The sequence below is a fragment of the Stegastes partitus genome, unplaced genomic scaffold (assembly GCF_000690725.1).
Source record: "Stegastes partitus isolate 25-593 unplaced genomic scaffold, Stegastes_partitus-1.0.2 Scaffold96, whole genome shotgun sequence".
Taxonomy (NCBI): domain Eukaryota; kingdom Metazoa; phylum Chordata; class Actinopteri; family Pomacentridae; genus Stegastes; species Stegastes partitus.
Genome location: NW_007577827.1, coordinates 850,366 through 877,681, shown reverse-complemented (window position 1 = coordinate 877,681; position 27,316 = coordinate 850,366). Strand labels below are relative to the sequence as shown.

The 27,316-nt window shown below is 41.6% G+C and overlaps 1 protein-coding gene across 2 annotated transcripts in view; it reads right to left on the bottom strand.

The window, feature by feature from the left end:
- Positions 1-27,316, bottom strand: part of dclk1a (doublecortin-like kinase 1a) — a 62,804-nt gene that overhangs the window by 30,501 nt on the left and 4,987 nt on the right. Inside the window, exons 7-11 of one of the 2 annotated variants that reach the window (XM_008277370.1) lie at positions 27,060-27,136; positions 26,428-26,528; positions 21,200-21,595; positions 20,240-20,589; positions 1,987-2,086 (exon numbers count right to left, since the gene is read on the bottom strand). In XM_008277370.1, the coding sequence (XP_008275592.1) occupies positions 1,987-2,086; positions 20,240-20,589; positions 21,200-21,595; positions 26,428-26,528; positions 27,060-27,136 (1,024 nt within the window). Of the gene's footprint in view, positions 1-1,986; positions 2,087-20,239; positions 20,590-21,199; positions 21,596-26,427; positions 26,529-27,059; positions 27,137-27,316 lie in introns of those variants that run through there. The other variant, XM_008277371.1, reaches the window with a different exon arrangement.

The following is a 27,316-nucleotide window of genomic DNA, read 5'->3' as shown; positions in this document are numbered from 1 at the left end:
CTAGATGTAACTCTACACCGGATGTGTGGATCTACTGAGTTCCTGCGCTTACTCTTCTCCACTCACCTCAGTTTGAGGTCATTAGCCGACATACGACTCTGCTAAAACACTGTAAAACTACTCTACACAGTTGCAAGTTGTATATTATTGGAATATTGAAGTAATTCAGTCATAGACATTTGAATCAGAAACTGATTCTGAAAAGAATAATGATGCAAAAAAAAACTCCTTCGGTTCGTAACATATAACCTGAGAAGTCCGAATCCCTGTTTTGAGATTATCCTCGTCACACTGCATATTCAAGGAAGAAATGTTAAGCTGTGGTGCTAACTGCTAAGTTAGTTTTTTCTAGCCTGCACAAAGCACCATATGGACATGTTAACAAGGGAGAAACTTGACTTTCACCCGAGGGGTACAGAGACTTGTAGGTAGGTCAATTAAGGAGGCATCAGACTGGTCTCAAATTCATTCTGTAGCATGAAAACAATCCAACATGCAGACGGGGTCGTAAAGAAATATATAAGGCGACAAGAAGTACAAAAAGTCCTGCAGCAGATGGTCTGGCGCTGATGTCAACATCGCTGAGTCAGTCTGGGATTATAGCAGCAACTGAAACAGCCTGAATCCACAGAAGAACTCTGGCGAGTTCTCCAAGAAGCTCAGAACAAGTATCTTACATAACAAGTACCTGTAGCTACCTGAAATTGGTGCTGTTTCAACTGCAACTGATTACAATCAATTTTGGGAAACCATAAAAGATACTCGTGGTCCAAATGCAGGAAAAAAAATAACGGTTCATCTGGAGGAGCCTTTGAGGTGCGACGGACCTTGTTGACCAGTTATGATGTATTCTGACTCTGAATGCAGTGAGAAAAAAAAAGCACCACAGAATAAACATGGACAATAACAGCAGGGAAAACGGTGTTTGCTGTACTGCTTAGTCCGCTTGTGTTCACACATAGAGTTGCTGCAGACATGGACAGATACTGAAATTGCTTCTTGTCTGTAGGCGGTTACTGCAAGAAATTGCTTATAGAAACGATCATCAGTAATTAATGAAAATTGTCTTGGAAACATGATGGAAACATGGTCTTATAAGATGTGTTGCACGTGGGAGGTTGTTGTGTGATCAAGAGAGAAGACAGTTGCCTAAGGGAGAACGGCTAATGGAACTAGCTAGGCTTTTTGTTTCACAAATAAAAGGACAGAAGTGGGGAAGAGAGGGACGTTAAAATAAATAAATAAAAAGCAAAATAGAGACAAAAGGGGGAAGGGGGTGGAGGTTGTGCAACCCAGGTGGGATGGATATTATTTAATGGATGAAGAGATACTGGGGAAACAAATGAAATGAATAAACCTTCGAACAAAAGCCAGCGCACACTCATTCATGTAGGAGACAGGAAGGGAGACGAGAGGGTAAGAATACAGATGAGCGCTAAATGGCAGCAGTCTGCGGAAAGGGAGCGAGAGGGGGAGAGACTGGCAGCGAAGCACAGATGGGTGAAGTGAGGACAGAACGTTGTCCTCAGCAGACCGCGGCGGAGAGACGGGCGGAGGAGAGGAGGAGGAGGAACAATGGCACAATAGGTGACACGAGGGCTGAAGTGCAGTGGACCCTTTCATCCAAGAGGAGAGAGGAGGAGAGAGGAGAGGGAAGGAGACAGCGGAGCATGAACTCGACAGCCTACACAGTCCTCTGAACCAGCAAGATGTGGCAGAAACAGAAAAGAGAAGGGGCATTGATGAAATATGGATAAAATACCAAAATAAAAACAAAACCAAACACAGCAAATAAAGTGGAAAAAACATGACACATTGTTATATGTAATTCCCATTATGGGTGTATTTACTATGACATGCAGACTAATGGATCACAAAAACACTTATTTTAAATGATTTTTACACCCTAAGAAGGCTACTTATAAACACTCAGTAAACACAGTAAAGTCAAATGTGAAATGTCAGACAAGCTAACAGTCGCCTCACCACTTTCATCCAGCATCAGGTCATCTTGGTAGCGGAACTTCTCCGGTCCACAAGCCACAAAAATGTCCTCGTCACCAAAGAAGTCCTGCAGACACGACACCTGGGGGGGAAAAAAACAGACACACGCACATGAGTTCATTTTTTTTTTCTTTCCATGTCAGTTGAGCTCATTTGCACTTTTTCAGCAATGCTCCATGCTTCTTACACAGATACAGACATTTAGCTGCCAAGAGCAGTGACAGCTCTCTGCTGGTTGGGGCAGAATGGCAGCTCAACTGTTTGTCGAGGTTCTCACAACAGCAATTTCCCGGCAGATCGGCAAATGCTGAAATGACTCCCAAGTAATGTAGTTTATTTTCCGTACATCAAGGCTGCTGATACTGTGTGCACATATATGCTGCATACTATAAAAGTCACTCACAAGCTTTATGCACAGCATTCCCATCCTGTGCTCAGGCAACAAACAAGGGCCTCAGGGGACTGATAAGGATCATGGGAGGTGTCTATTTGTGCATGCTTGGGTTATTTATGATTTTTCCCATGCATGCTCATTGTCAGTGCAATAGCCCCTGAGGTGGAGCGATGTGCCGTTTCTGCATTTAATGACTTATCAGTGACTGTAATGAGACCTTGCTGACTCACAGACAGACATACACTGCTATTTCAAAATGGAAATGCTCAGGCACAGCGTAAACTGCTCATGATGTGTATTCTAGCAGATAAAAACACCAGATGGACATGTAAACAACCTTTTTTTAAAACTTGATTTTAACCACACTGTCATTTTTTAAATAGTGAATTGAGGGTTGGGATTCGCAAGAGAGAGTAAATTAGATAAAAATACGATTGCTGTGGAGTAAGTACAGAGACAGACGAACACTGACGCACAGAAAAAAAAAAGTCTTAATGAATTACTGTCATTCTTTGACAGACTCCGTACTGTGCAGTTAATACCAAACTTGCTGCGACATGCTGACAGGCATAGATTAGAAAACACTAGTTTACAACATAACAGCTACTGGATCAGCAAGAGAGGACAAGAGGCCTGCAGAACACATATGATATATAGATCATTGTTCTTCCCAAATCTTGAGCCCAAGCTTTTAGAACATTTATTGTTCCTGCACAAGACAGATGTTTTTTGGGCTTTTTAATCTGCAAGCTCATTCTGCTAGTAAGAAAAAAAAAACTCCACATTAGGGTGTTTATTATTACAAATAGGCTGAGAAACATGCTGCTGTTCATTATTTTCTATTTGATTTAGACGACAGCTAATTCCATATCTGATCTAAACTCTGCATGATTTACTCAAATAACTTTAATTACACCCCACAGGCCAACCATCACATTTCAATCCCAAGCCATCAATATTCCAAATTATGTTTCACGATAGGCAACAGTACAATCAGAGAGGGATTTACGGGGAAGACAATAGCTCATTCATCCACGATGACAAATCCCCCCACCAAAAAACCTATTAGGGAGCTATTACAGTTTGGGCTGCATGCATGTCGAGCAGTGCCTGGAGTTAACACATAAACACAAAGCTCGCCTTATTGCATTTTCATGGCAATTAACATCCAAGAATCCATTTAGATTCCTATTAACCACTGATCAACAGCCCAAAAGAAAGTCACAGCTGATGTAACAGCCTTATCAGCAAAACAGCAAATAAACGGCGAAGAGGCCATTGTGTGTGTGTGTGTGTGTGTGTGTGTGTGTGTGTGTTGTCTCTCTTTACCCCCCACAGACTCTAAATGAGCCAACAGGGAGACCAAAAACAAGTTTAATCTCAGACACAGACTCTCTGCGGACTACGGATCGCTTTCATTTAACTTTTCAAATTAAGGCTTGGCGTCTGTGCGCGTCTAAGTGTGTGTGTGTGTGTGTGTGTGTGTGTGTGTGTGTGTGTGTGTGTGTGTGTGTGTCTGCATACATTTAGTCACACATCACACAAAGACACACGTCTTTTACCGGCACAGGCGCTCGTGGCCACTGCGTGTGTCTGTAAGGAAATGATATTATTCTCGTTTCATAACAGAGTCCATATTGCTTTGTTCCCTGATATCCCCTGATAGCGCCGGTGATTATTTCAGCGGCGAGCAGCTCGACTTCCTAACAAGGTGGCTGTGATACAGATGCTGCTGCTGTTAACGTTTCCCCAGTGAGTCAGCGCTGATGGGAAGCCTTGGCTATTTCTACCTCGAACAGCACTGCTTTTCAATTCATGCATTTTCACATTTGTTTTAATCTTTGTATCAGTTTCATGTTGCTTGCCATTGCATAAAGCATCTGTTGCACACTGAGCTCAGTAAATATATCTTTAAATTACTGTAAAAATGCCATAGTGTCGTTAGCTGTTCTTGGATTAGTCATTGTTTGTTGACTTATGGCACATAAGGCTTTCTTGCAGGACCTCAGAAAATTTGAAAGTTTTGGTTCTGGGAAATTGTGATGAACATTGCACATTACTTTTATATGTTTTAAAATTAAAACAATAATCACACTAACCCTCTGAACCCTGAACAAAGCCAGCAGGTTTGAAAGGCTTGCTATTATTCAAGAAAAATAAATCCCCAAAATTGCAGCATTTGTCAAAAACAGAAGCTGTGAAAACAAAGAAAATCATCAGATTTTTCCATTTCTGATGCTGTTTGGACTAATCATCTGTGATGAGGGGTTCCATCAGGGGGAAAAAAACAACATGCAATCTAAGGTTAAAATTGTGATATTTTATCAAAATGACTTTATTGTACTTGACTCAAAGAAAGAATTCAAAAGTAATCTGTTTAAAGTAATTAGATTCTGTACAAAAAAAACAAAAAACTCAATATTTTGCACTCCTTTACACAACTGAGAAGTCATTCGTGACTCAGCTCCAACCAACAGTTGCATGACAATAATTCGGGAAATTTTCAGCCAAACTGGGTTGAACTGCAGGCTGTGTTTACATAGAGCAGATGGGGGACAAGCATGGAAACAAATTAAAAATGTCAGCTGTAAAATATTTATATTATGTTGAGTCACCTTTTTTTTCAGTGTTGGTACCACATGTGGGCACTCGTACTGATCAAAGAAACTCAACTTGAAGACATTTTTTCTTTTTAGGATTTATGGCATTCTAATTTTGCAATGCTGCACAAAATACATTTTTGAGGTTTTCTGACTTGTAACCATGGTTGCACTGTTTCCATAGAGGTGCAGGACTTTCTATTGCAGTAAAAAATGAGCCCACAGTGAGTGAGCTAAAAAAAATACTGCCCAGAAACTGTTCTTTGGGTTCAGAGGGTTAATCCATATTTGAAATAATGGATAGTTGCAGCAGTTGTGCAAGTTCAGGTTATGTTGAAACCTACTGAGCTACAATGTTTGGTCAGTTGATTGATTATTTGAACAAAAAATGAATTGCCAGTTGTTTCGCTAACCAACAAGTGGTGGTGTGCTTAACTTTTAAGTAAAAATGTCATACCTCTGGATTCAGCATTGCTTAAGTGACGATATTCAGATAATTTTTGTCTTTTATCACATCCATCCATCCATCCATTTTCTATACACCGCTTAATCCTCATTAGGGTCGCGGGGGGGCTGGAGCCTATCCCAGCCGACTTAGGGTGAAGGCAGGGGACACCCCGGACAGGTCACCAGTCCATCGCAGGGCCACACTTAGAGACAGACAACCAAGCACACTCACATTCACACCTACGGACAATTTAGAATCACCAATTAACCTCAACATGTTTTTGGACTGTGTGGGAGGAAGCCGGAGAACCCGGAGAGAACCCACGCTGCACGGGGAGAACATGCAAACTCCACAGGTGTCCACACCTGGACGCAAACCGGTGACCTTCTTGCTGCGAGGCAACAGTGCTAACCACTGCTCCACCTTCCAGCGTCTTTTATCACAGTAAAGCAAATATAGTTGCACTTTGGATTATTGGTCAGGAAAAACATTTGACATTTGTAAAGAATATTTTTTTATTTCTTTATAATTTTTTTTTTTTTTACAATTTTCTGACCTTATATAGACAAAACAGTTTATCAGCCGATAAATGTAACTCAGAAAATCATTTGCAAATTATTAATTAAAGAAAATAATAACTAGCTGTAGTCCAAAAGGTACTGCTGCTACTATCGTACTGGTTCCATCAGTTCGATATGAGGGCTTTTTTCGTAATAGCACAGAAAAGACGAAAATCTAACTGCAGCACCGTGTTCCCCTGTGAATTGTGCTGAAGTAAAAGCACAGTTCAGAGTGTCACCACTTAAAAATTGCTCATGCGTACAGCACACATGTGACCGTACATGTGCAGGTTCACAGTGTGTACCTGCACATGTGACTCTCCCTCCACATTAAAGCTCTTTGATTCTTTTGATCACGGTACACTGACCCTCATCACAGACGATAAAACGCCTCATTCATCAATTAAAAGGTGGGGGTGGTTCTCTTCAGCTGACACCCTTTAACCTACAAGAAAAAAAAAAAAGCCAAACTGTCTTTGTTCTATCATGACATCTAAATAAAAATACAGTAATTACAGAGTCTGGTATCAAGACATTTTAACTGTGTCCACTGAGAACTAAAAAAACATATATATTTAATGCCATCGTCATATCTTTTGATGATTTTAAGAGATTGCACCCCGACACTGTTTTTGTGTGATTTCTGTGTTTTTATGAACTTAAGTGTTAATCAATTAACATACTGAAGCATTTCAGAAAAAAAAAACATACTGATTAATATTTAATTTGTTTTAGTTCACATATTTTTTTCTGGATGAATTACCTTTGTTCTATTGAATACCAGTAAAATAATATAATATAAAAAAAAGAGAACAGAAGGAAATCACTCCATTTGGGAAGCTTTTCTTGAAAAATTGACTGGCTGCCACAAGTTGTTTTTGGCTCTAATCAAAGGATTCAGGGCTTATCCTGTAAATTATATATTTTTTGTTACACCTGAGGGTATAATTCAGCAGTTTCAAGCTTGCACACTTTTGAAAGCCTGTGATTTTAATTCGCACGACAAACATCTCAAAGATAGTTTTGTCCCTGTCGAAATGGATTTTTGCTGGATGGGAGCACAGGAAAGTATATTTGCTGCTCTGAGTCAGTCAGACCACATCTTAAAGCCAGAGCTGCTGCTGCTGCTGCTGCTGCTGTTGTTGTCAACCAAGAGCAAGTTGCTAGAATGAGGGTCTTTGAAGGTGCTCGTGCTGAGATAGAAATGATAGCACACCAGAAAAGCTCGGTAAACAAGGTGGAAAGATAACATGCAGGGAGGAATCAGATCGACGAGGACCAAAAGAAGAATTAGGAAAGAGAAGAAAAGGGAGGCAGGGGCAGTCTTCATGTAGGGCAGCCTCTGAGGGCACCTTTCAGCTGACGAGCAGCACACAAACACACACTGTACACGGAGCAGGGCGTGATAAAGTGTGGTTGCCATGGTGATAATGCCCTCTAGGCATTGGTGCATGGCTGGTGCGTGCCACTAACTGCACGATGTGCTCAGTGTGATAAGAGTGCTCCATCATTCATATTTCATCTACTATGAGCATGATACTCTACAGAACTGTGCCATTCACACAATCCACACACAGACACGCACCAGAGGCACATGGCCTGCTCAGTACTGAGACACTCCTGCAGTGTCTCTTGTTTAAAAACAATGGTGCCGACAAGGAGACCTTTCCTGAAAGACAGGCTAATGAATGACGAGAAGGAGAAAGAAGAGAAGAAGGAGAAGCATCAAACAAAAACAGTCAGAGATTAAACCAAATTGCCAAATCCCCGGAGTTAGAGAGGAAGCAAACAGACAGAGGGAAAAGAGCAACAGAGGAGGAGATCTATTCCTGACTGCTGCTCGGAGCTCTTCTCTGAGCCCAATGACAAAACAAGCTGCTTTGATGTCTCTGGTGCTCCCTTCTCTCAGAGAACCAGCGCGGTTATACAACATCCAGCGCTGCTAAAACAAGGGCAGGAAGAAACAAACAGAGAAACAGAGGGGAGACGAGGCGCTAAAATAAGGCGATGAGAGACAAGCAGAGGAGTGTAGAGATAATTTCATAACCCTGCCTTCAACTCTCAACTCAGCTCAGCCTCCCTATTAAATTGAGAAATGGGCTCCGAGACTGGGTCACAAGGACTGGAGCAATTTAGATGGGATCATTCAATTTCCATAATCAATTTATTCATGTATTAATTTAAAATCAAGACTGCAGCAGCAAGGCAGAAGGTTAACAGGTTTATTTATTGTGTGTCAGACCCCACATGTCTGACAAAAGCCGCAATGTCCGTCCTTAACTGTCCACTTCCACCATGACTGTCATGATAGATTTATCACTGTGATGTCAAAAGGAGGGAAATTGTTTCAGTTTGATATTTAACCGTATCCAAAAAGTAAAACAACAATGAACAAAGATTTGTAGAGAGACGTTTGTACAAAAAGATATTACTTCTGGACTCTAGACCCTTTTAAAAAAAAATCCAATCATTATCTCCTGAAAATGTCTTATGCAACAAATAACAGTTCATTGTGGATGCTTTTCAGCAAACTCTTTTATGTTCTAACGGCGCCACCTAGTGTAGAATCACCAAACACCTACTACAGAGTCTGTGCTTCTCTCTCTTGCCTGTGTTTGATCTCCCTCTCTTTCCGTTTCCCTTTGAGCTTAAACACACACATTTGGGAAACCTGCTATTTTTTTTCTCAGACACGGTGCTGCAGCAGATAAAATTGGCAGAACATTACCGTAAAGGTGGGTCTCACACACACACAGCGAGGCGGACAAATAACCGACACCACATGGTGGTGCTGTTTAATAACCGCAAGTCAGTCCGTGCAGCAAAATATTCGACTCCACCACAAACGCAGCATGACAGACAGGTTGTTTTGATTCTCTGATGTTTGACAGAGGCAGTGTCAAAAGTAAACAGGCAATTTGGTCTCAAAATTATGCAGACGCACAAACTACGTGGGGGGATCAAACGGAAAGTGAGGAAGAGGCGGTGAAGGAAAAACTTGTCAGTCAAATGGAAACAGGCAAAACAATTTTCTACAGCCCTGGAGCTCAAATAGAAACTCAAAGAACTGAAGCCCACATGTGGTTTTAAATGACTAAGCAGAACAAATTAGGCCATTTTAAATCTAAATCTCTGTAGAGTAAGTGAATGCTACAGTATCTTATTTGACTTTTTAGAAGAGCACAAAAATCCCATAGGAGCATGTGCATATACAATTCTAATGCGTTTTTTTTGTGCAGACTTCTTTGTTTTTGCGGTTCACGCCAGCAGCTCCTGTGAATCAGCTGCTGGGAACAAATGATCAGTGACAACACTTCACACTCCGCTCATTTAGATCAGCTATTTCTGTCTGCCTGTCAGATTCCAGGTCTGCTTGAGGATTCATCTGCCAGCTCCTCACTTTTTAACGGGAGTTTCTGACAGCCTCTCAAAGGCAGCCGAAATGCAACTGAGGACACGTGCAGGAGTGTTTACATCTAGACAGTAAGCAGCAGTCGTGGGTAAAAAGGAATCGATTATTCAGTTTGTGGATGAGCAGAAAGTTGTTATATATGGTTCAACTCAGTAATCTCAAATGTTTTGTATGATGTCAATCTTTGGGTTTGGACTGTTGGCATCCAAACATGTCCCTATGAGCTCTGGGAATTTGAAATTTTTAAAACTTTCTGCCATTTTACAGCTCAAACAAGCTATGAAGTAATAGAAAAATATATATATTAAACATCATTAATGAAGGATGGTGCCTGCTTAGAGCACAACAGCTTAATTTCAATTCAATTCAATCCAATTCCTATAACTTTATTTATCCTCTAGGGGCAATTCAAAAGCTCACTGAGTTTTTAATATAAAAACATCAAAAATAAAAGAACAAAACAATAAACCACATCATAAATATCACATCACATTACATGGAACGAATTTAGTTTAAGTTAATTTAACTCATGTCTGCATATTTTTTATGTTCAGTCTTTCTTTGATAACAAATTCAGAGGCACTTCTCTGAGTCAAACAGACATCTCACACAAAAAAAACTGAAGACTCAACGGCTAATCCACAATAGTCTCACAGCGGCTTCACCGAGGACATGGTGAGGTCAACATAATCCAGCCCACAGAAAGACCACGTTTCAGAGGGACGAGGAGTCGCTGCGCTCTGCTCAGAGGAGCTTAGCTCAGTGGAGCTGTCCGCGGTGCTGAACCCGCTGCAGCGAGCCGACAGGCCCTGTCACGCTGCTCTGACAAACCACAGAGAGAGAGAGAGAGAGAGAGAGAGGCAGACAGAGAGACGGATGGACGGACAGACGGAGGCTGGAAGACAGGCGGACTGACAGGGTAACAGATGGATGTACTGACACAAACAAAGAGAGGCAGAAACAGAAAGGGCAAAGCATTTGTTGCGAGCATGCCGAGCCTCTGATGTGAAGGAATAAAGGGAGCGAAGAAATGAAAAATGTGATATTGATTGACAACGTTTTAATATTTGAACAGCTGCGTGTCAAGGCAGCAACAGATATGATTTCAGAATGGAGTATGTGACCTCGAGGTGGGACCAGAACGAGTATATGTTGGATATCCAGGAAGATATCGGCGTTAAAATGAGCGTTACTCTATACAAATTAATTAGTTTGTCTACATTTACTAGTCATGTTTATTGTGTATACCTGAGATAATATTAATTTAGGAAGCCATAAATGAATCCTATTACAATGTAGCACTCAATCGGCACAGGAGGCATCATCTTAATGTGCTCTTTATTAAAACATGTGCTGTATATCTTTCTGTAGAGTATATTAAGTTACCTGCGGAAGAAACTCTGAATCTCAAAATGAAACAGACTTACTTCCTTATTCTCAAGAGGAAGTTAAATCGTCTCCTAATCTCCTCTTACACCCGAAGGAGACACAGGAAGGAACGAGCAAAGAGCCATAGCACCTGACAGGAGGAAAGGTAGACAGAAATTGATCTGAAAGAGGCAAGAGGGGAGGATAAAACCATCGGCCCCCCCCGAGGGAGAATTCACACCCCACATGACCCCCCGCTGCTTCAATCAGCACAGCGCCAACGACCCCGATTCATCCGGGAGCAGACAGAGGATGAGAAAATGACGGAGAGGGCTGGGAAATGAAGTCGGAAAAGAGCAACAAATGCAGGAAAAGAGAGCAGCAGTGACGTGAGGCCAATTAGCTGTGCAGCGGGCTGAGCTGGCACTGGTGTTACTGCATTCACCTCAAAGAAGTGCAGCAGACTGCCTGCCTGTTCTGTTGCATAACAGCTTATGTAACAGCTTCTGCTCTTCATAGGGAGATATCAAACTTTCTCATGAAGCTATATGTGTGTGTCTTTGTAAATGTGACTGCTTTTTCCAGTCTTTCCTGTGTCAAAATCCTACTTTTGAGTCATGACATAAATAAAAACTAAGGAATTATGCAACACTGTTTCCCAAAGGACGCAACATGACATCAGCTTCAACTTCTCTTTCTGCTTCCAGCTCTTCCATCTATAGCGTCCCCTGATTTTTACCACAGCTGTCTCGTCCTCAGTATCTGATTTGTTTTCTCGCCCTGCTTTGTTTTTACTCAACTTCCTCCCTCAAAGGAGCCACAACCCCAAAAGATTGATTCCTTCACTGATCTTTCTTCATGTCTAGCTCCCACAGTGACTTTCTTTCCCTCCCTTCGAGCTGAAATCCATTTTCGAGAATCAGCGTGCATGTTTGAACACGTGTGTGCATGCAAAAAATGTTATGAATGTGCTGAATTAATGAGCTAGACACGTTTCTAGAGCATGAGTGAATGGGTGCCTTGGGTAACTCCAGGATCTATTAAATGGGCAGTGAGGAGGAAGAAGTAACTGACTTAAGGGAGTGAGGGAACTAACTGGTAGTTTCTTGAGAATCAGGGCTGCAACTAAATACTTTTTTAATGGCTGATCAGTAATCTGTTTATATTCTTAATTAAACGCTTAATCACATGGTCTATTAAATGTCACACAGTGGTGAATGTTGTCTCAATTTCTCTGACATTTTTGAATGTTCTGTTTTCGCCAACATACAATCTAGGATCTAAACATTCACTTTGACATCAAAGAGGAGAAAATGGCAAATATTCACATTTTAAAAAGCCCTCTGATGAAAGTTTTAACCTTGATAACATTCCAATATGGCGCTTTACTAGAACGCAGATCATAAGCAAAATAAGCAGACGACACAGTGACTGAGCATTACTGCCTTGAAACTGCAGCGTTCTGATGACAAGTTCAGATTTTCAGGGTTTTATACATAACAAAGTTAAAGAACCTATCGACTCAAATGTTTATGGCTGAATCACTTAACAATAGTACAACTTTTCATTGTGTAGTACAGACTAGTTAAACAATGTTTGAGCAGAGTCATAGAAGAGCTGGTGTGCTCGAGCTTCATAGATCTGCACATTTGAAAGTAGACCACACTGTATAGTTATAGTGAAGTCATTTTAAGGCAGATGGGGATTATTTTTCTTATTTTTTACTTTTGTTCCTTGGGGTTCGTTTTTGGGGGGTTCATTCATTGCCAGGGGGGGCATTTAAGGAAGCTTTTTAAAAATATATATGTATAAAAATGTGTTAAAATAGTTGACAATGAATTCCTTACTAAGCTAATTGATTCAACAGGTAGTTTCAAGCTGTAACTAAATAAGTTCTGCCTCATTTAACTCTCTGTACTAACTAAAGGATGGGAAATATTTGTAAAAAAAAAAAAAATGAAATAAAAGATGCAGCTCCAACCAAAGTTTAACTGCAATATCAACCCAGAAGTCAAACATGCCTTGTACCTTGTTGCATATAATTTATCCTAAATCTATTTTTATTAGGTAGTAACTTTATGCCTAAAAGGTGATTTTAAAAAGTTAATACAAAAGAGACAGGCTTAAAAATGCCAACAAAATGCAGCAGATCTTGAAGCTAACACTGACAGACAGAAATAATGGAAATATATGTAGCTGGAAAACAACTATTGTGGCTCTGACGACAGCTCAGACAACAGAAAATTGACCAATTAGTACAAAAATTAGCAAAAACCTATAGTAGCTATTTTGTTAAGGTAATGCTTACCGAAATTACAACCCCACGCAGATTTTCTTACAATTTAAAATGGCACAGTGGAAAAAAACTTGCTATGTTCTGTATCAAAGTGGTGCAAAGTTAACACATAGTAATACTTAATTTTCCGATGGTGCAACTTCTGAGCCATTCCTTCGTGAAGCACAACATTTTTTTTGCCTTCCAGTCAGTTTTAGAGAAGGAGGCTTTGTTCAGATTAGCTCTAAGTCTAATCCGACAGTTGAGATATGTCGGCGTGGCTCTTTAGGCAACTAAAAGCATGAAGCTGGGACACAATCTTTCAAATGCAGATTTATGTGAGACAGATTAGAGAGTGAGCGAGTGACTCGGGGAGTGAGTGAGTCAGACTGTGTGTGTTTGTGTGTATGCGTGATGAAGTTGTGATGTGACTAAGTTCTCCACAGTCTGCCTGTGATGGAAACGTCTGCCATCGATCCTAATTTGGCAGCAGATCCTCTGACTACAATCAGCCCTCCAATCTGCTACAATCGCTCTTCGCTGGTAGACAGAGACACACACAGGCTGGCGGAGTGAATCAGACGGACAGAAAGAAAGAAAACCAGTCTTCAAAAACACATCCCAAATAACCTGTTTACGCACAGAAACAGCTGTATAATCCTCGGATTTCTGCTGAGGAATGCTCTGCAAGCTATTTATCATCAGTGTCACTTACTGCAAATACACTATAGACTGGCACACACACACACACACACACACACACACACTGTGCTGAGTAGCTGTGACTCAGCAGATCAGCAGGAGCAGATGGACTTTGCTTCCCACAATCCTCCTATGCAGTACAAAAGTGACATCATCAACATACAATACATCCAAGAGCGATTAAAAACAGCTTAATGCTTTGTATATGAGCATAACATAATCCCTGCACTTCATTATATGCCATATTTCTGAGACGCTGTAGCACCTTTTTCTACAGTCCCTGCAGAGCTGGATGCCGACCAACGAGGAAAGAGGAGACAGGAGACGGGGAGGGATGAAATTGAGAAAAAAAAGTAAGAGAATAAGAGGCAAGAAAGTGAAGGTGGAATGATGTGCAGAGGGACATGCATAAGGACAGAGCAGGGGAAGGGGGAGGAAAAAAAAAAGAGAGAGGCAGAAAGTAGGGGAGAGACAGCAATGCCATATGTTACAGCTCTTGGATTTGGGGGTGCATGCCGAGTGTGCTAATTAATTGAGGACTAAATAGCCGTAAAAACAATGGAATGTTGCCAGCAAGAGACAGACAGGCTGAGAAAAATGAGGCAAAAGGAAGGTAAGGGGGGATGAAAAAAAAAAAAAAGAAGGAGATCAGAGGAAGTGTGGACGGCTGATAGATGTGAAGAGAGCACATTTGTTGACAGAAAAGGAAAAAGCAAACATTACATAAGAGGATAAAAAGTGATGCAGATAGAATGGGATGCAGTGTGAGCTGTAAATGAAACAGAAATTGGGAGACGCAGAGGAGAAGGAGGCTGCAGAGAAAACAGAAGAGGAAGATAAAAGGATATTAAAAGCTCTTCGGCCTTGCCAACCAGGAGAAGAACAAGCCAACAATGCGGTTTAAGAAGTGAGAGCTGCAGTGCAGATGGTGAACAAGTGGTTTGTTCTCACTCTTCTCCTACGTACAACCTCTATTCATGTCGTGTCATTTAATGAGTGCAGAAACGTGCCACAGTATTCTGAGTGGCATAAACAAAAGAGATAAACAAAACAAATGCCAGCAATGATGAACTCTTAAATAACTTGTTTACAATTAGGAATGCTGGTACAAGGACAAATCATAGAAACAGCAGCAAGTAGCGACATACAGTACATAATGATAATGATCTCTTAAATGTGTAAGTTTTATAAGTCATAGAAAACTTAAAAAAAATCAAAAAAGTGAAATTATTCTTAAAGCTCCTTTCCTATACACAGCCATGTGTCCAAAAAAAAAGGATGCAAGTTTACAGCCATGCTAGGAGCTCTGTGAAGCTTCACTTAAGCACAGTGGTATTTGGAGCTAAATGGTAATGTGCTAAAAAAATAAAATAAAATAAAATCTCAACATGCTGGTGTTAAAAACCACTTTCGACATCTTAGTTTATCGTGTCAGAATGCTATCACTTGATAACTAGGACAAAATACAAGCTACAGCTGAGGCCATCTAAACAAAACAGAAGCCATCCAATAGTTAGAGGTAGTTCTCTATAAAAGGTGGCAAGAAACATAAAGTCAGTAGGATTCATCCTCTGAATGCCTGAGCAGAATGTCACGCCAATCCATCCTATAATTTAGCAGATATGAAACTGAAAACATGGTTTGGTTACATTTTTGGGGGGCGTCTCTAAAATACTGACAATATGACATTTTTACACATTGCAATTTTATTTTAATGCTGTTACTATTATTGTTTTATATATATACCTTATTTATTGTGCTTCAAATTAGGCTAAGTATAACTTATGCATGAAGGTGATTTGTCATTAATTCATTTTAATAATCCAAGAATATTTAATGGTATTTAATAATACCAGCATGCATGCAGTTCTTGGCATCACAGAAAATCATAACTTTAGTTACTTTAACTCAAAAGTCAGAAAAGAAAAAAACAAAACTCAATTGACGCAAAACAAAACAGAAGAACAAACCGAGCCATCTGTCATGCTGAAAGTGCGTCATCTACTTTTCATTTGTTTTCTTTCTTATTGTTCATATTCTTATTCACAGGCTAATGAATAAATTTAAGTCACGCGCAGTATAAAGGTTGTGTTAGTCATTTCTGACCAGCGCAAAAAGTTCCACAACCGACAAATGGACTAACAGACACACAGCAACACTATTTGCAAAAACTAAAAGATCAGTTTAAAAGATGACTTTGCATTGCATTATGGTAGTTGTGGGACCCAGCAGTTTTGGAGTTTATCCACTTTAAAGAAAAAAAAACTAAAATGTTTTGATGATTTTAACTTTTATTTCATCATTTTGCTGTGAGTCTTCTAACTTTATGAAAGTGCGTTACTACATCACTGAATAGCTACACTATCTGCATGGATGCCACTATACAATTAAATGGGAACGTTTTCTAGTATTCGGGTGAGCTGACCCTTGAAGCCCTTTCTGTAAATGTTTACACTGTGTTACATAAGCCCCGTCTTTTTAGCATGGCCGGTCAATGTGGGAATCATATGACTTGCCTGTGCTGAACCCATGGGCATACAAAGGGTCTCATTAATGAGACCTTCAATAATAGAATGCAACCGACCTTAGAGATGAGTAAGTAGCATCACTTTATGCACTGGTAGGTAATTGCCTACAGTTAATGTCTAGTGATGCATGAGCAGAATTCTAGAGTCTATTAAAAAGCGTGTGTGTCACTGTCCGTGCCTAAGTATGCATGAGCCTCACAAGGCTCAGGGCTGGCAGCTGGGGTCCGACACAGTGTCTGCGTGTCGGTGTGTGCAAACAGAGCTTAGATGTATTAATAGTCCAGCCATGTCCGTGTCCTAAGCCACTTATGGGTCGTCTATCTTCTTGATCAGACCAGCCACACCATCCCGCCATGCTGCTGTATGACATCACAGCAGGCTGGCCGGTTCCTAGGCAACTGGATCAAATCATCATAGAAACCGACGAGGTGAAGGGCTGCGCTGAGAAATATGAGGTTGTGGTAACCCCAAAGGAGAGGGGACGGGCCTAAAAATAACACCTATCTGATACAGTGGGAGCGGAGACAGTGGGAGAATCAATATAGCAGTGGGGGTGGAACCTGATCCAGCCTTTTTCACTCCGATTCTCCTGTTACAGACAGAAATATGATATCCAAAGTGATCACGGTAGAGTAAGCTTTCCTGAGCTGAGCATACTGCACATATTGTATCAGATAGAGGCTTGTTCACAGCCTGCATATGTCGTCTCATCTCATCATTATCAATTCTTCTGGACTACTGCCAATGCCAAATAGGAAATACTGTAACAGTGCTGAGAAAAACAAACGCCAAATCAATTGCTTTAAAGCGAACATGCAGGTGTACACACTGCCCTCGATATTTTATATACATTATTGCTACTGACTGAAATGTGCAGGTAGCATTATGATATTATCAACCATCAGGTTTCGCAATATGACACCAAATGCCTGCTAAAACTCAAGAGTCAAATGTAATTCATAGTTTTGCCAATCTGTATGTTATTTGGGGAAAGTCCTAGTGTTGAACATGTTTTGTAAAAGGAAAAAAAAAAGGTGCTTGAAAGAAACATTCACATCACAGTTCCCAAAGGATTCAATCCAAGTTCTATTATTGAATGAGTAATAGTACTGAAAGGCATTGGCACACAGACAGGCACAAATGCAGATACATACGTTTAAACACACACATGAACAAAGAGGCGTAATAAAAAGACTGACAACGGACTGCAAGAAAAAAACAGAGCATAAGTAACTACATTATTCATCGAAGCACATTTCAGCTGCAGTATTGCCTCTAAATGGTGCCTCTGACAGTCCTTCTGAAAAAAAAAATGTACATATAAACCCTTCCCCACTGACTCTGGCCTCATTACAGGGGTTAATGAAGGTAAGAAGCCAGAGCTCCGGTTCTCGGATGCTCTCTCTCTCTGAAGGCTCTGCTGGGACTCTACGTTACTGGCAGCCAGGCCTAGAAACCTACTTCTGCCATGGGCTCAGTGACTGACGCAGCTCAGCTGACGGCCGCAGCCCACGCACACAAAAACATGTAGACACACATGCATGTAGCTGCTAGACACTTTACTTAACCTTTAAGGCAACCTTGTCCCGGTGCATGCTCAGGTAATTACTTATGCATACTCCTGACATTCAACAATTCCAAGTGTCATTACGACACAGTTTGTTCTGTTGTCATCCAGTAACATCTGCCTTCACTCACTCATATAATTATTGTTGTTGCTTTTCTCAATCAAATGCAGCTTATCTATGAGTTTGTTCATTAGTAAGTCGGAAAACAGGTTTAATTTTGTCATATCGCTCCCAGTTTTGTGGAATTAAGGTCAATTTTCTGTAAAACTAAGCCTGATTCTCTCGCCATGCGAAGGTCAAGTTAACACAGATTAACCACATTTCACAGGGGGTTTACATTTCCAACAAGCTTATCTAGTGTGTTCCGAGACCTTTCAATCATTCACAAACAGCAGTGTTTCCTCTCGTAATGCACATAGGCTCCATCCCATGCAAAGTTGTTCTGAATCAGTTTACGAGCTACTTTCAAATTTGTTTCTTCATCATTAATTCCCGTCTGGCATTAGAATCCCATATTGTATTCTCTCTCTGCTCCCTTAATAACATAATCACAAACTCTCTCACAGCCGATAACCCGCGCCAGCATGCAGAATCAGATCTAAAAATGGGCTTGCATTCAGCCCAGCCCAGCCAATTTGGCAGCGAGCATGTTACCATGCCTACAGGCCCAATCAATACCACGTCTAAAAATAGCATCACCATAATAGTCTTACTTCCAATCACAGAGGGGTGAGCATGGCAAGAGCATTTATTGTGTAATCTCCAAGATAACTGTTACCAGTGGCAACCACCGAGTTAGTGGGCACTGTGCAAAAAGCGTGAGTTTAATCCCCAACAGGAGGTTTCTCGAGGAAAACCCGATGCTGGGATTTTATTGGCGGCTGCTGGGATCTAACAGTGGGTCACTTCCTGCCGAGTTAACAGCAGATCATTAAATGGGCACCGAGGCTTCAATGGTGGGATGACAATGCCAGAGCAAACTCATGTAGATCAATCTTCAGAAGTGGGATGAATGGTAACGCGGGTACTAAAACTAAAAAAAAACTCCATTAAGTATGAAAAGCCCACAGGGCAAAGAGCAAATTCATGATCATGAGTCACAAATTGGCCATTTAGGAGATGATTGGTGCCGCACGACACAAAATGGCACAACGTCCTTGACGTCAAACACAATCTGTTTCAGAATAATGGTGTCATTCTGATGCTACTGCCAAGACAAGAGTGTCACTAGATTCAATAACTCGGTGCTATGACATTACCAAGAGAGAGAGTAGACAGATCGGGCAAAAACAATGATGTGGGCTGGCATGAGGGATGGAGAAGTGGCATGAAGGCAAAGAGGAAGAGACCAGAGCTAAAGCATGTCACAAATATGAGATAAAACCCTGACATGCTGGCAAAGACAACGTTTTTCTCTCTTTGTGGCATCCCCTCGCTCAAAAAAACCCCCCACAAACATCCACATGTGCCAGAGAGAAAACATGTTTGACCTCATTCAGCTGCAGTACAAGCCAAGTTCGGTGCTATTTCCACACACAAGGGGACTACCTCATGTAAGTGCTGTAGTTTCCTGTATGTACATCACTCAATGCCTACATACATCTGAGCTGTTTCAGACCACGTTCTTTTTATAGCGTCTCCCTCCACAGCAGAGAGAGAAGGAGTTGGATAGGTGGGTGGACTACCAAGGGGGATGTGACTCGGATTTATTTCCGTGTTCATGAGGCAAAGCTCTGGCACACATCGCTGCAGCGTGGGAGAGAGCCCAGACTCCATTCATAGATTTCTTTCATCTTTACCTCCTATTGACCTCTTTCAGTCTCTGTGTCACCGTTTCTCTCCACGGCTCCGGCTATGAACGGGGACACGCATGTTCTTCATTCATAAAAGGCTCAGGAGAGGAAAAATGAAAGACTACTCATTAAATATTTAGGCTTTTTTTTTTTGCTGTTTTCTAACCATATATCAGCCTGATCTTTCACTCCACTTTTTCGAATAAAATAAAACCAGCATCCTTGAAAAAAATACTTGTCAGTTGCTGTGATCTTCGACGACACACACAAGCCAGCTATATAACATCTCCCTCTGGTTTCAGTGTTTGTTCTGTTTCTCTCACTGGAGCCACTCATCATGTTTGACACTTGCAACAAATCAACAGCTCCCATCGACTGGATTGCGACAGTTTGCCTCTAGACTTGAACGCAGGCTAACAAGCAGCAATGGCATCCTTAATAAAACTAAACACCAACAAAGCCTTTAAAACGTGCTGCCTATGACCACGGAAACATTTGGCCTTTTAAACTATAACACATTCAGTGCAGGGAAATGAAGAAGTCATAAACCAACTCAGCCTTTTTGGAAAAGTGCAAGGTTTTCTCACCAGTTTGCCCTCCAGCGTGTAGATCTTCTTCACCACTCCAGAGTCCAGCTTGATGGCATCAGTGATGTCAGTGAGGACTTGTTCGTAGGAGTGGGCAGTCTTCTTGTTCAGCAGGATCCTCACAGCTTTGCGGGGCTTCACTCCGCTCCGCACCACTGTCACCAGCTTGGGCCGGATGAAGTCCTTGTTCTCGCGGCCGTCGGGGGCGCCGGCCTTGGAGCTGCCCAGGGAGGGGGGCCCTCGGGCCGCTGCCGCCGAGGCCTTGACGTTCACCGACCAGTTGGGGTTTACATTCTTTGTGTAATCCAGCTTTTTGTAGGCTTCAATGGAGCTGCACACGTAGCTGTCACCTGGTGGGGTTTGGTAGAGGAGGAGGAGGGGGGGAGATCAAGCAAAAGCAGTATTTTTCTGGCAGAAAGCAGCAGGATAAATACATTTTGAGTGAAACTGTATACAGATATTTAATATATTGTAACTCCTCTAGCAATCAAAACTGATTACAATAACTTGTAGCTCTTCCCATGTCACTTCTCATGAGGTAATGATACTGGAATGCAGCTACTAGAGAGTAAAACAGATCAGGCTAATCTGAGTCCAAACACAGGCTTCTTATGTATTGCCATATGGCCATCAAATGTAATCTTTATAATAATTATCAGCGTGCTTCATTGGATTATCCAGTTTCACAGAGCAATGCAGATAAATATATCTTGTTCAAATTACTCTGTAAATGTAAATAGATGCTCACTTTACATTTTACAAGTCTTATACCTGGCAAGAAGGAAGGCTCAGGGCAAGATCACATAACATGGCAGCTCACAGGTCAGGAAGTGTTCAAAACTACTGTTTAGGATTAGATTAAGCACGTTGATAAGGGTGATAGGGCACCAATGAGTTCAGATAGCCTTTATATATCACATTTTGGACTCCTCCAGGTATCCTGTGGAGCTGTACACTCACCTTCTACCAGCTGATCAATCGTGGTGATCTTCTTGGAGCCGTCCAGGGTGTAGATGGTCCGGACTCCCTGCGGCAGGTTGACGTTGTCGGACAGGGAGCGCGTCAGGTCGGCCAGGAGCGCGTCAAAGGTCCGGAACCTGTCCGCGGAGATGGCGTACACGATCCCGTTGAAGTACCGATCTCCGTTGCGGTAGAACCGGACCTTCTTGGCTCTCTTCTCGGCGCTCAGAGTCTTCAGAGTCCGGGTCCGGTACAGGCTGCAGTGGGCGCTGTGCGTCGGACTCGGCACCCCGTTCATCTTGGCACTGGAGCGGCCGTGCCTCTGACCTTTGTCCCGCTCGTCGAAGTGCTCCATCTCCATTTCACTACCGAGACTCACGAGTACGGCTGTACTGTCTGAAAGGGAGAAGGGGAGGGGGGGGGGAGAAACAAAGAGGGAGGAAAAGAAAAGTTTTCAAAAAGCAAGAGGTGCAGCGATGGAAGAAAGCAGTTTGCTGGTAAAGTAGCCAGCCGGTGTCCGTCGCTGGTGCGCGGTCTGAAAATAACCCCCTAATGACAGATTAAGTGCTCTTAAGCCGAGCAGTGGACAGCGCGCTTCATGACGACCCACAGTCTGACCGAGGGCGCAGGAGAGCTGCTCTGAGGCGCAGATGGATGGAGAGTCACGAATCGATTATAGCCTATTAATTTGGCCCCATAAATATTCACAAGATCCGCTGGAGAGATCCCACAACACTTCACCAAACAATGATTCAAACATTCAAGACATATTTTTACTTTTTAATCTTTGGCTGTAGACGCATGACTCGTTAAAAAAAAAAAAAAAAGAACACACAGAAGTATGTTTACAGCATCATAATCCATCATTTTCTCATCAGCTGATTGTCTTTCTTACCTACGCGAGCGATCAACGCTTCTGTGACGGTCACCTCCAGCCTGACTGATGCTTGATTCCCAAGTAGATGTAAAATAAATAAATAAATAAATAAAAAAAGAAAAGAAACCCAAAAACAAAACAGGGGTTTCAGTGAGCTTGTCGCTGACACTGATCGCTGTTAATGTGTGATCCTGTCCTGGCTGCAGTGAGCCGCCTCCCCCCTACTTGTGCGTCCCTTTGTTGTCCGAGTTGATGTGCGCCCCACCACCAAACACCAGGACGCGTGTGTTTGTGTTTTGTGTGCGTAGTGAGCAGAGAAGCAAGAGGCTGGACTGGTAATGGACTAGGTAGCAGCTGCTTCCCCTCCCATTCTCTCTCTCTCTCTCTGCTCTTTTTCTTCTTCTTCCACCCACCCCCTCTCCTCTCCTCTCCTCCTCCTCCTCCTCCTCCAACACGTCACTCTGTCGTGATTTTCATTGAGCGCCCCCACCCCTCATTTGGATGCAGACCCACGCTTCCCACCCGTGCTGCTGGTGGATTCTGCTCGGGTCCTGTCCCTGCATCCCACCCCCCCTCATCTCAGCCTCCGAAGACACGAGTCTGTTGAGGGGGTTGGTCAACCCTGATTTATGCCAATTTAAGTGCTTTTTCTTTAAAAGCTGCAACACTTTGATGCTCAATCTATTATTTCTTGACACTTTCTCTGGTCACAGTGGCTACCTTAGATCATCATTTCTACCTTAACGGACCTTACTGGTTGTCATTTCATACCTACTGAGCTGCATGTTTGCACACATTGTGATTACATCTGAAAACCTTGAGAGCACAAGCAGCACAAGAATCTTTGCACTTGGATTGTTATGTAACACGCTTTAAGTGGTTTTAACACACTAATACTGAATTACACAGAATTTCACAAGGCGGCGAGGATGCATGAGAGATGGAGAGGAGGTTGCCTTCTAGTTATCAGAAGTTGGTTTCTTCCTATAGGCTCTGAAGATTTTTTATGCCGGAATCAAGCCTCTGAAACCAGGAAGAGATAGAGACCACTGACCTACATCACGGCCTCCAGAGACCCCCCACTCCCTCCATCAATTATCTGTGCCACTGATGATGAAAGTTGCAGCTGCAGTCTCTCAAATTAGTGTCACTCTGTCGCTGTATTTACCGTTTAAGAAGTGGAAGACATAGATTTTTAAGTTTTCAGAGCTCAAAATCTTTGACTTTGCTCTTATTTACGTAACGTTTGGTGCATCGGTTTGCAAGGTTGCATGTCATCCAACTCATCTGCAACACAGTCAGTTAAATATTCAAAGACAGCACATGAATATGCACATGAATGAAACCGATTGTGTGACAGTGACAGAAATATTCCCTCCCACGCACACAGATTTTTCTATTTCGGAGACACACACACACACACACACACACACATACACACACAAGGACCCAGTGTGCGTCACAAACTGAGGGCTGACAAGGTGCTCCTGCCTAAATTCATCCTGAGGAAACAGGGCACACGTGGAGGAGAGTGTCTTTAAGGACGTAGGACACCGGCAGGACACAATTATGGTCCTAAAAGCAGGACAGAGTCAACTCTGGTACTTGTCAATTTATATACGCGTTCAAATGACAAAAGGAAACAAAATTGAAAACTGGATTACAGCATTGCTGTGGATAGAAACCATAGAAAGTGAGGTAAGTCTTGAAACTAGTTCTGTATTGTTTTGGATCTCAAGCTAAGCACTGAAAATATGACAGTTTATTTTCATCCACATTTGTGTCACCGACAAATTACAGACTGGCTGAAATGAAGTCAGCATGATATAGGCTTAGAAATATTGCAGCCTAACTAATGAAATATGTGCAATTCTTCATAGAGGCCATCTTTGTCCCTGAAGCATGACTAGGCAATTTCCTGAGATTCAGTTGACTTGTAGAGAAAGAGATTGAGAATTTGGCATGTGTGACTGGGGTTACTGAAGCGTCTTATTGGACACGTTTTATTTTATTTGTAAATTCAATCCAGAGCGCATTTAATGTAGACCAGACAGTTTTACGATCCACTACCCCTCATAAAAAAAGGATAGAAATGCTTTTATATGGCACTAGCTTCTCTCTGTGCTGCATGACAGCCACTGAAACAATTGTTTTAAACATAAAAAAAAAAAAAACAATCCCACAAGTAAAAGCACAATTTTGCATTTCTCTGCTAATGTAATCTCTGTGAAGTGAATAGTAATGAACCCACAGCTTGAGCTCAATCAGATGGATTGATGGGCTGATGACTCATAATGTAGCAAATCCCATCTGGAATAATTCTGAAAAATTAAATCGCTAAGCAGGAGAGAAATTTAAAAAACCCCCACACACAAACTGTTGACAGTTACTACAAAGATACTCCCACTATTCTGACATTAATCACTGCCTCTCTGTGCTACGACAACTTCGCACAACACAGCATGGCGTGCGAACATGGGCATGGACCCACAATTGTGATTCATCTCACAGGTTCACGTGCATGATTCCACACGTGTACGTTTTCAAATGAGTTCCTTATACACACACATATGCACATACGTGGTTTTTTACGGCTTACAAATGGTGAGTACAGACAGAGGAGCTTTAGCTGAATTAGCATGGGGAAGCAGCCGCACTGTGATTCATTGTGTTTTGACAGATACTGTAGTGATCTGTCATTGTGTTTCACTTGTCAGCAGAAGACATCTTGGTGGCTACTCTGTGGCTGTGTGAATCACGGGCAGGATGGAGTGATGTGCCAAAATGAGCATGCACGTGAAACAGAAAGAAAAAAAGAGACGCTCTGTAAATGTACTTTCTCTTTCATAAGGCAATATGGACCGACTATCTTCAAATTAAGTCATTAATCTAAGATAAACGGCCTGTCAGTGCAGCACATTTAGGACTGTACACCAAACCGCCCAACCATATCAGAAAGTCAATACCAGCAAATAAACAAATTCCTCCTGCAGGTGGAAATTAGAGCATCAGGATTCAAAGTGATGGAGTCATCTGGAGATACTTTTTGGATTCGGTTTATTGAACCAATACACCAATAAATTACTGTCACTGTGAGATGATACAATATTTGAGAGATTGCTTCTAAAAAACAGCCAATAATATCTGAATGTGGAGTTGATGTTGAGCTTGAAAAAGAGTTAAATTACCACATGGAAATGGAGTAGTAAAGTATACATTATTAGCATATTTTATAGCGGACTGCTCCTTTAACTGCTATCAGCTATACACCCCAGATTTGTCATATATTTTCTGATGGTCTGATGTTTCCTGACACCATGGGGTTTGCTCTTTGCTCCTCAAGTTAAAGGCCAGGTCCCTTGTCACTACAATTCTCTGCTGTGCCAGTTTTGGACATAAGGTCATAGATGTTAATGTCTAAATCACCCTTCATGAGATGTGCTTTGCCTGCAACCTTGTTGTCGCAAAACCAGATTTACAATTCATGAGCTATAATAAATGACGTGTGTATTCACAAAACCAATCACTGAACCATCAAGTTGCTGTATTTATAACATAAAAGTAAAAGGACAGGACAAAAATATGAATCCAAGCTGCTTTTGCCTATACAATCCTATCCCATCCTATAAGATTTCAATTCAGTGTTTTGAGGCTGTCAAGAGCTGAACCCAACCCACACACTTCACTAACACAAATGAAACGCTGCTGCTGGCAATTTTCCTGTTCACTACCTCATCTTGTAGGGATACAGTTTTCTTACACCCACATTTATAAAGGCGGTCAGTGGGTGGGACGGTAGGGGGGGTGACTGCTGTGCGGGTGAACTACATCCAAAGAGAGTGGTGGTGGTTGTGGTGCTGCTTACGTAACGCCAGTCGTAGGAGGTGATTTCATAAAAAAAATTGCAGCGACACAAGAAATGTCAGACCCAGCAGGTTTTTGGCACATTAAGGTCTGACCACACTGTAATATTCCTCCCTCTGAAACATTTTCTTCAAATAGCTACTCTTCTTAAAAGGCACATAAAGCACATAATAATCATTCTAGACTTCTGTAGTATTTTATACCATGAGATCATTATAATACTGTATTTGCCATCAAATGTAAAATAAATGCAACACTGACTACGGCACATGACTAGAAAAACCTTCATACAAAACCGCAACATTCCCAACACAAGGCCATTGAGCTGGTAAGTTTAATCATTCCAACAGAGAAGACCATTACCTCTTTTCAAAAACACTGACTTGGGGTTAAGGATTGTGTTTCATATAGTGCTTTAGGCTGGGTAACCTGCTTTCTCTTTGGGATTTCTTCTCTTCTCTCCTTTCTGTTGTTGTTGCTCCACCACCACCTCCTCCTCCTTTCACACGCACTCCTCCTCCTCCGTCTTCTTCTCCCTCTTTTCCTTTCTTAGAATCAGCCTCTGCCTTCCTGCTGGCCCGCTTCCCTCTATGCACCAAGAGATAACACAGAGACAAGAGCAGTTTTCTATTTCTACTAAACCACTTCAGCGAACTAAAATAACACTGAATATTGACATTTTTTTGCAACAATAACAGTCTAAGAAAGTACATCTTAGAATGTATGTGCTTATTATCTTTTTTTTGTCCAGCATGATTACTTTATTAGCTACAAATCAAGAGCTTGTACGGTAAGTCTGATCACAACACACATCAATTAACACAGGAATGATCATATTTACTCAGAGTGTGTATCACATAGTAATTTGAGGTGTTAATTGAGTCAAAGAGATTTTGAAGGCACCCTATAATATGAGTCAGTCCCTTATCGATAAATCAAATAAAAAATAAAAACAAAGTGGTACCACAAGTCAAACACATCAAAAACAGGTTTTATTTGTGTGGATATCTTACTGTTCTGTTTTTTATATTATTTGTTAATTCTTCTGTCACATCTGAAGCCATAATTTGTTGTTTTTATAATTTTGTCCATCACCTGGAAGTGTTGTGCCTCACTGACCTCGTGTGTTTGCTCTCTGGCGCCCTCTGTGGCTGAGTGGAGTACTGTCTTCTCTGGGTTTCATGAGAGGAAGACAGCTGTTGTAAAGAACGATTGATGATTATTACAATGAGTGCACACCAGATGTAGCAATATTGTATTTAGCTAAATGTACTTATTCAGATGAGTAGAATAAAAAAAGAAAAACCTGAAGCTTTGACACTCACAGTGAGGGGATCTGGTGGGCCTGTTATGTTTTGGGGGGCATTTTGCTGGAA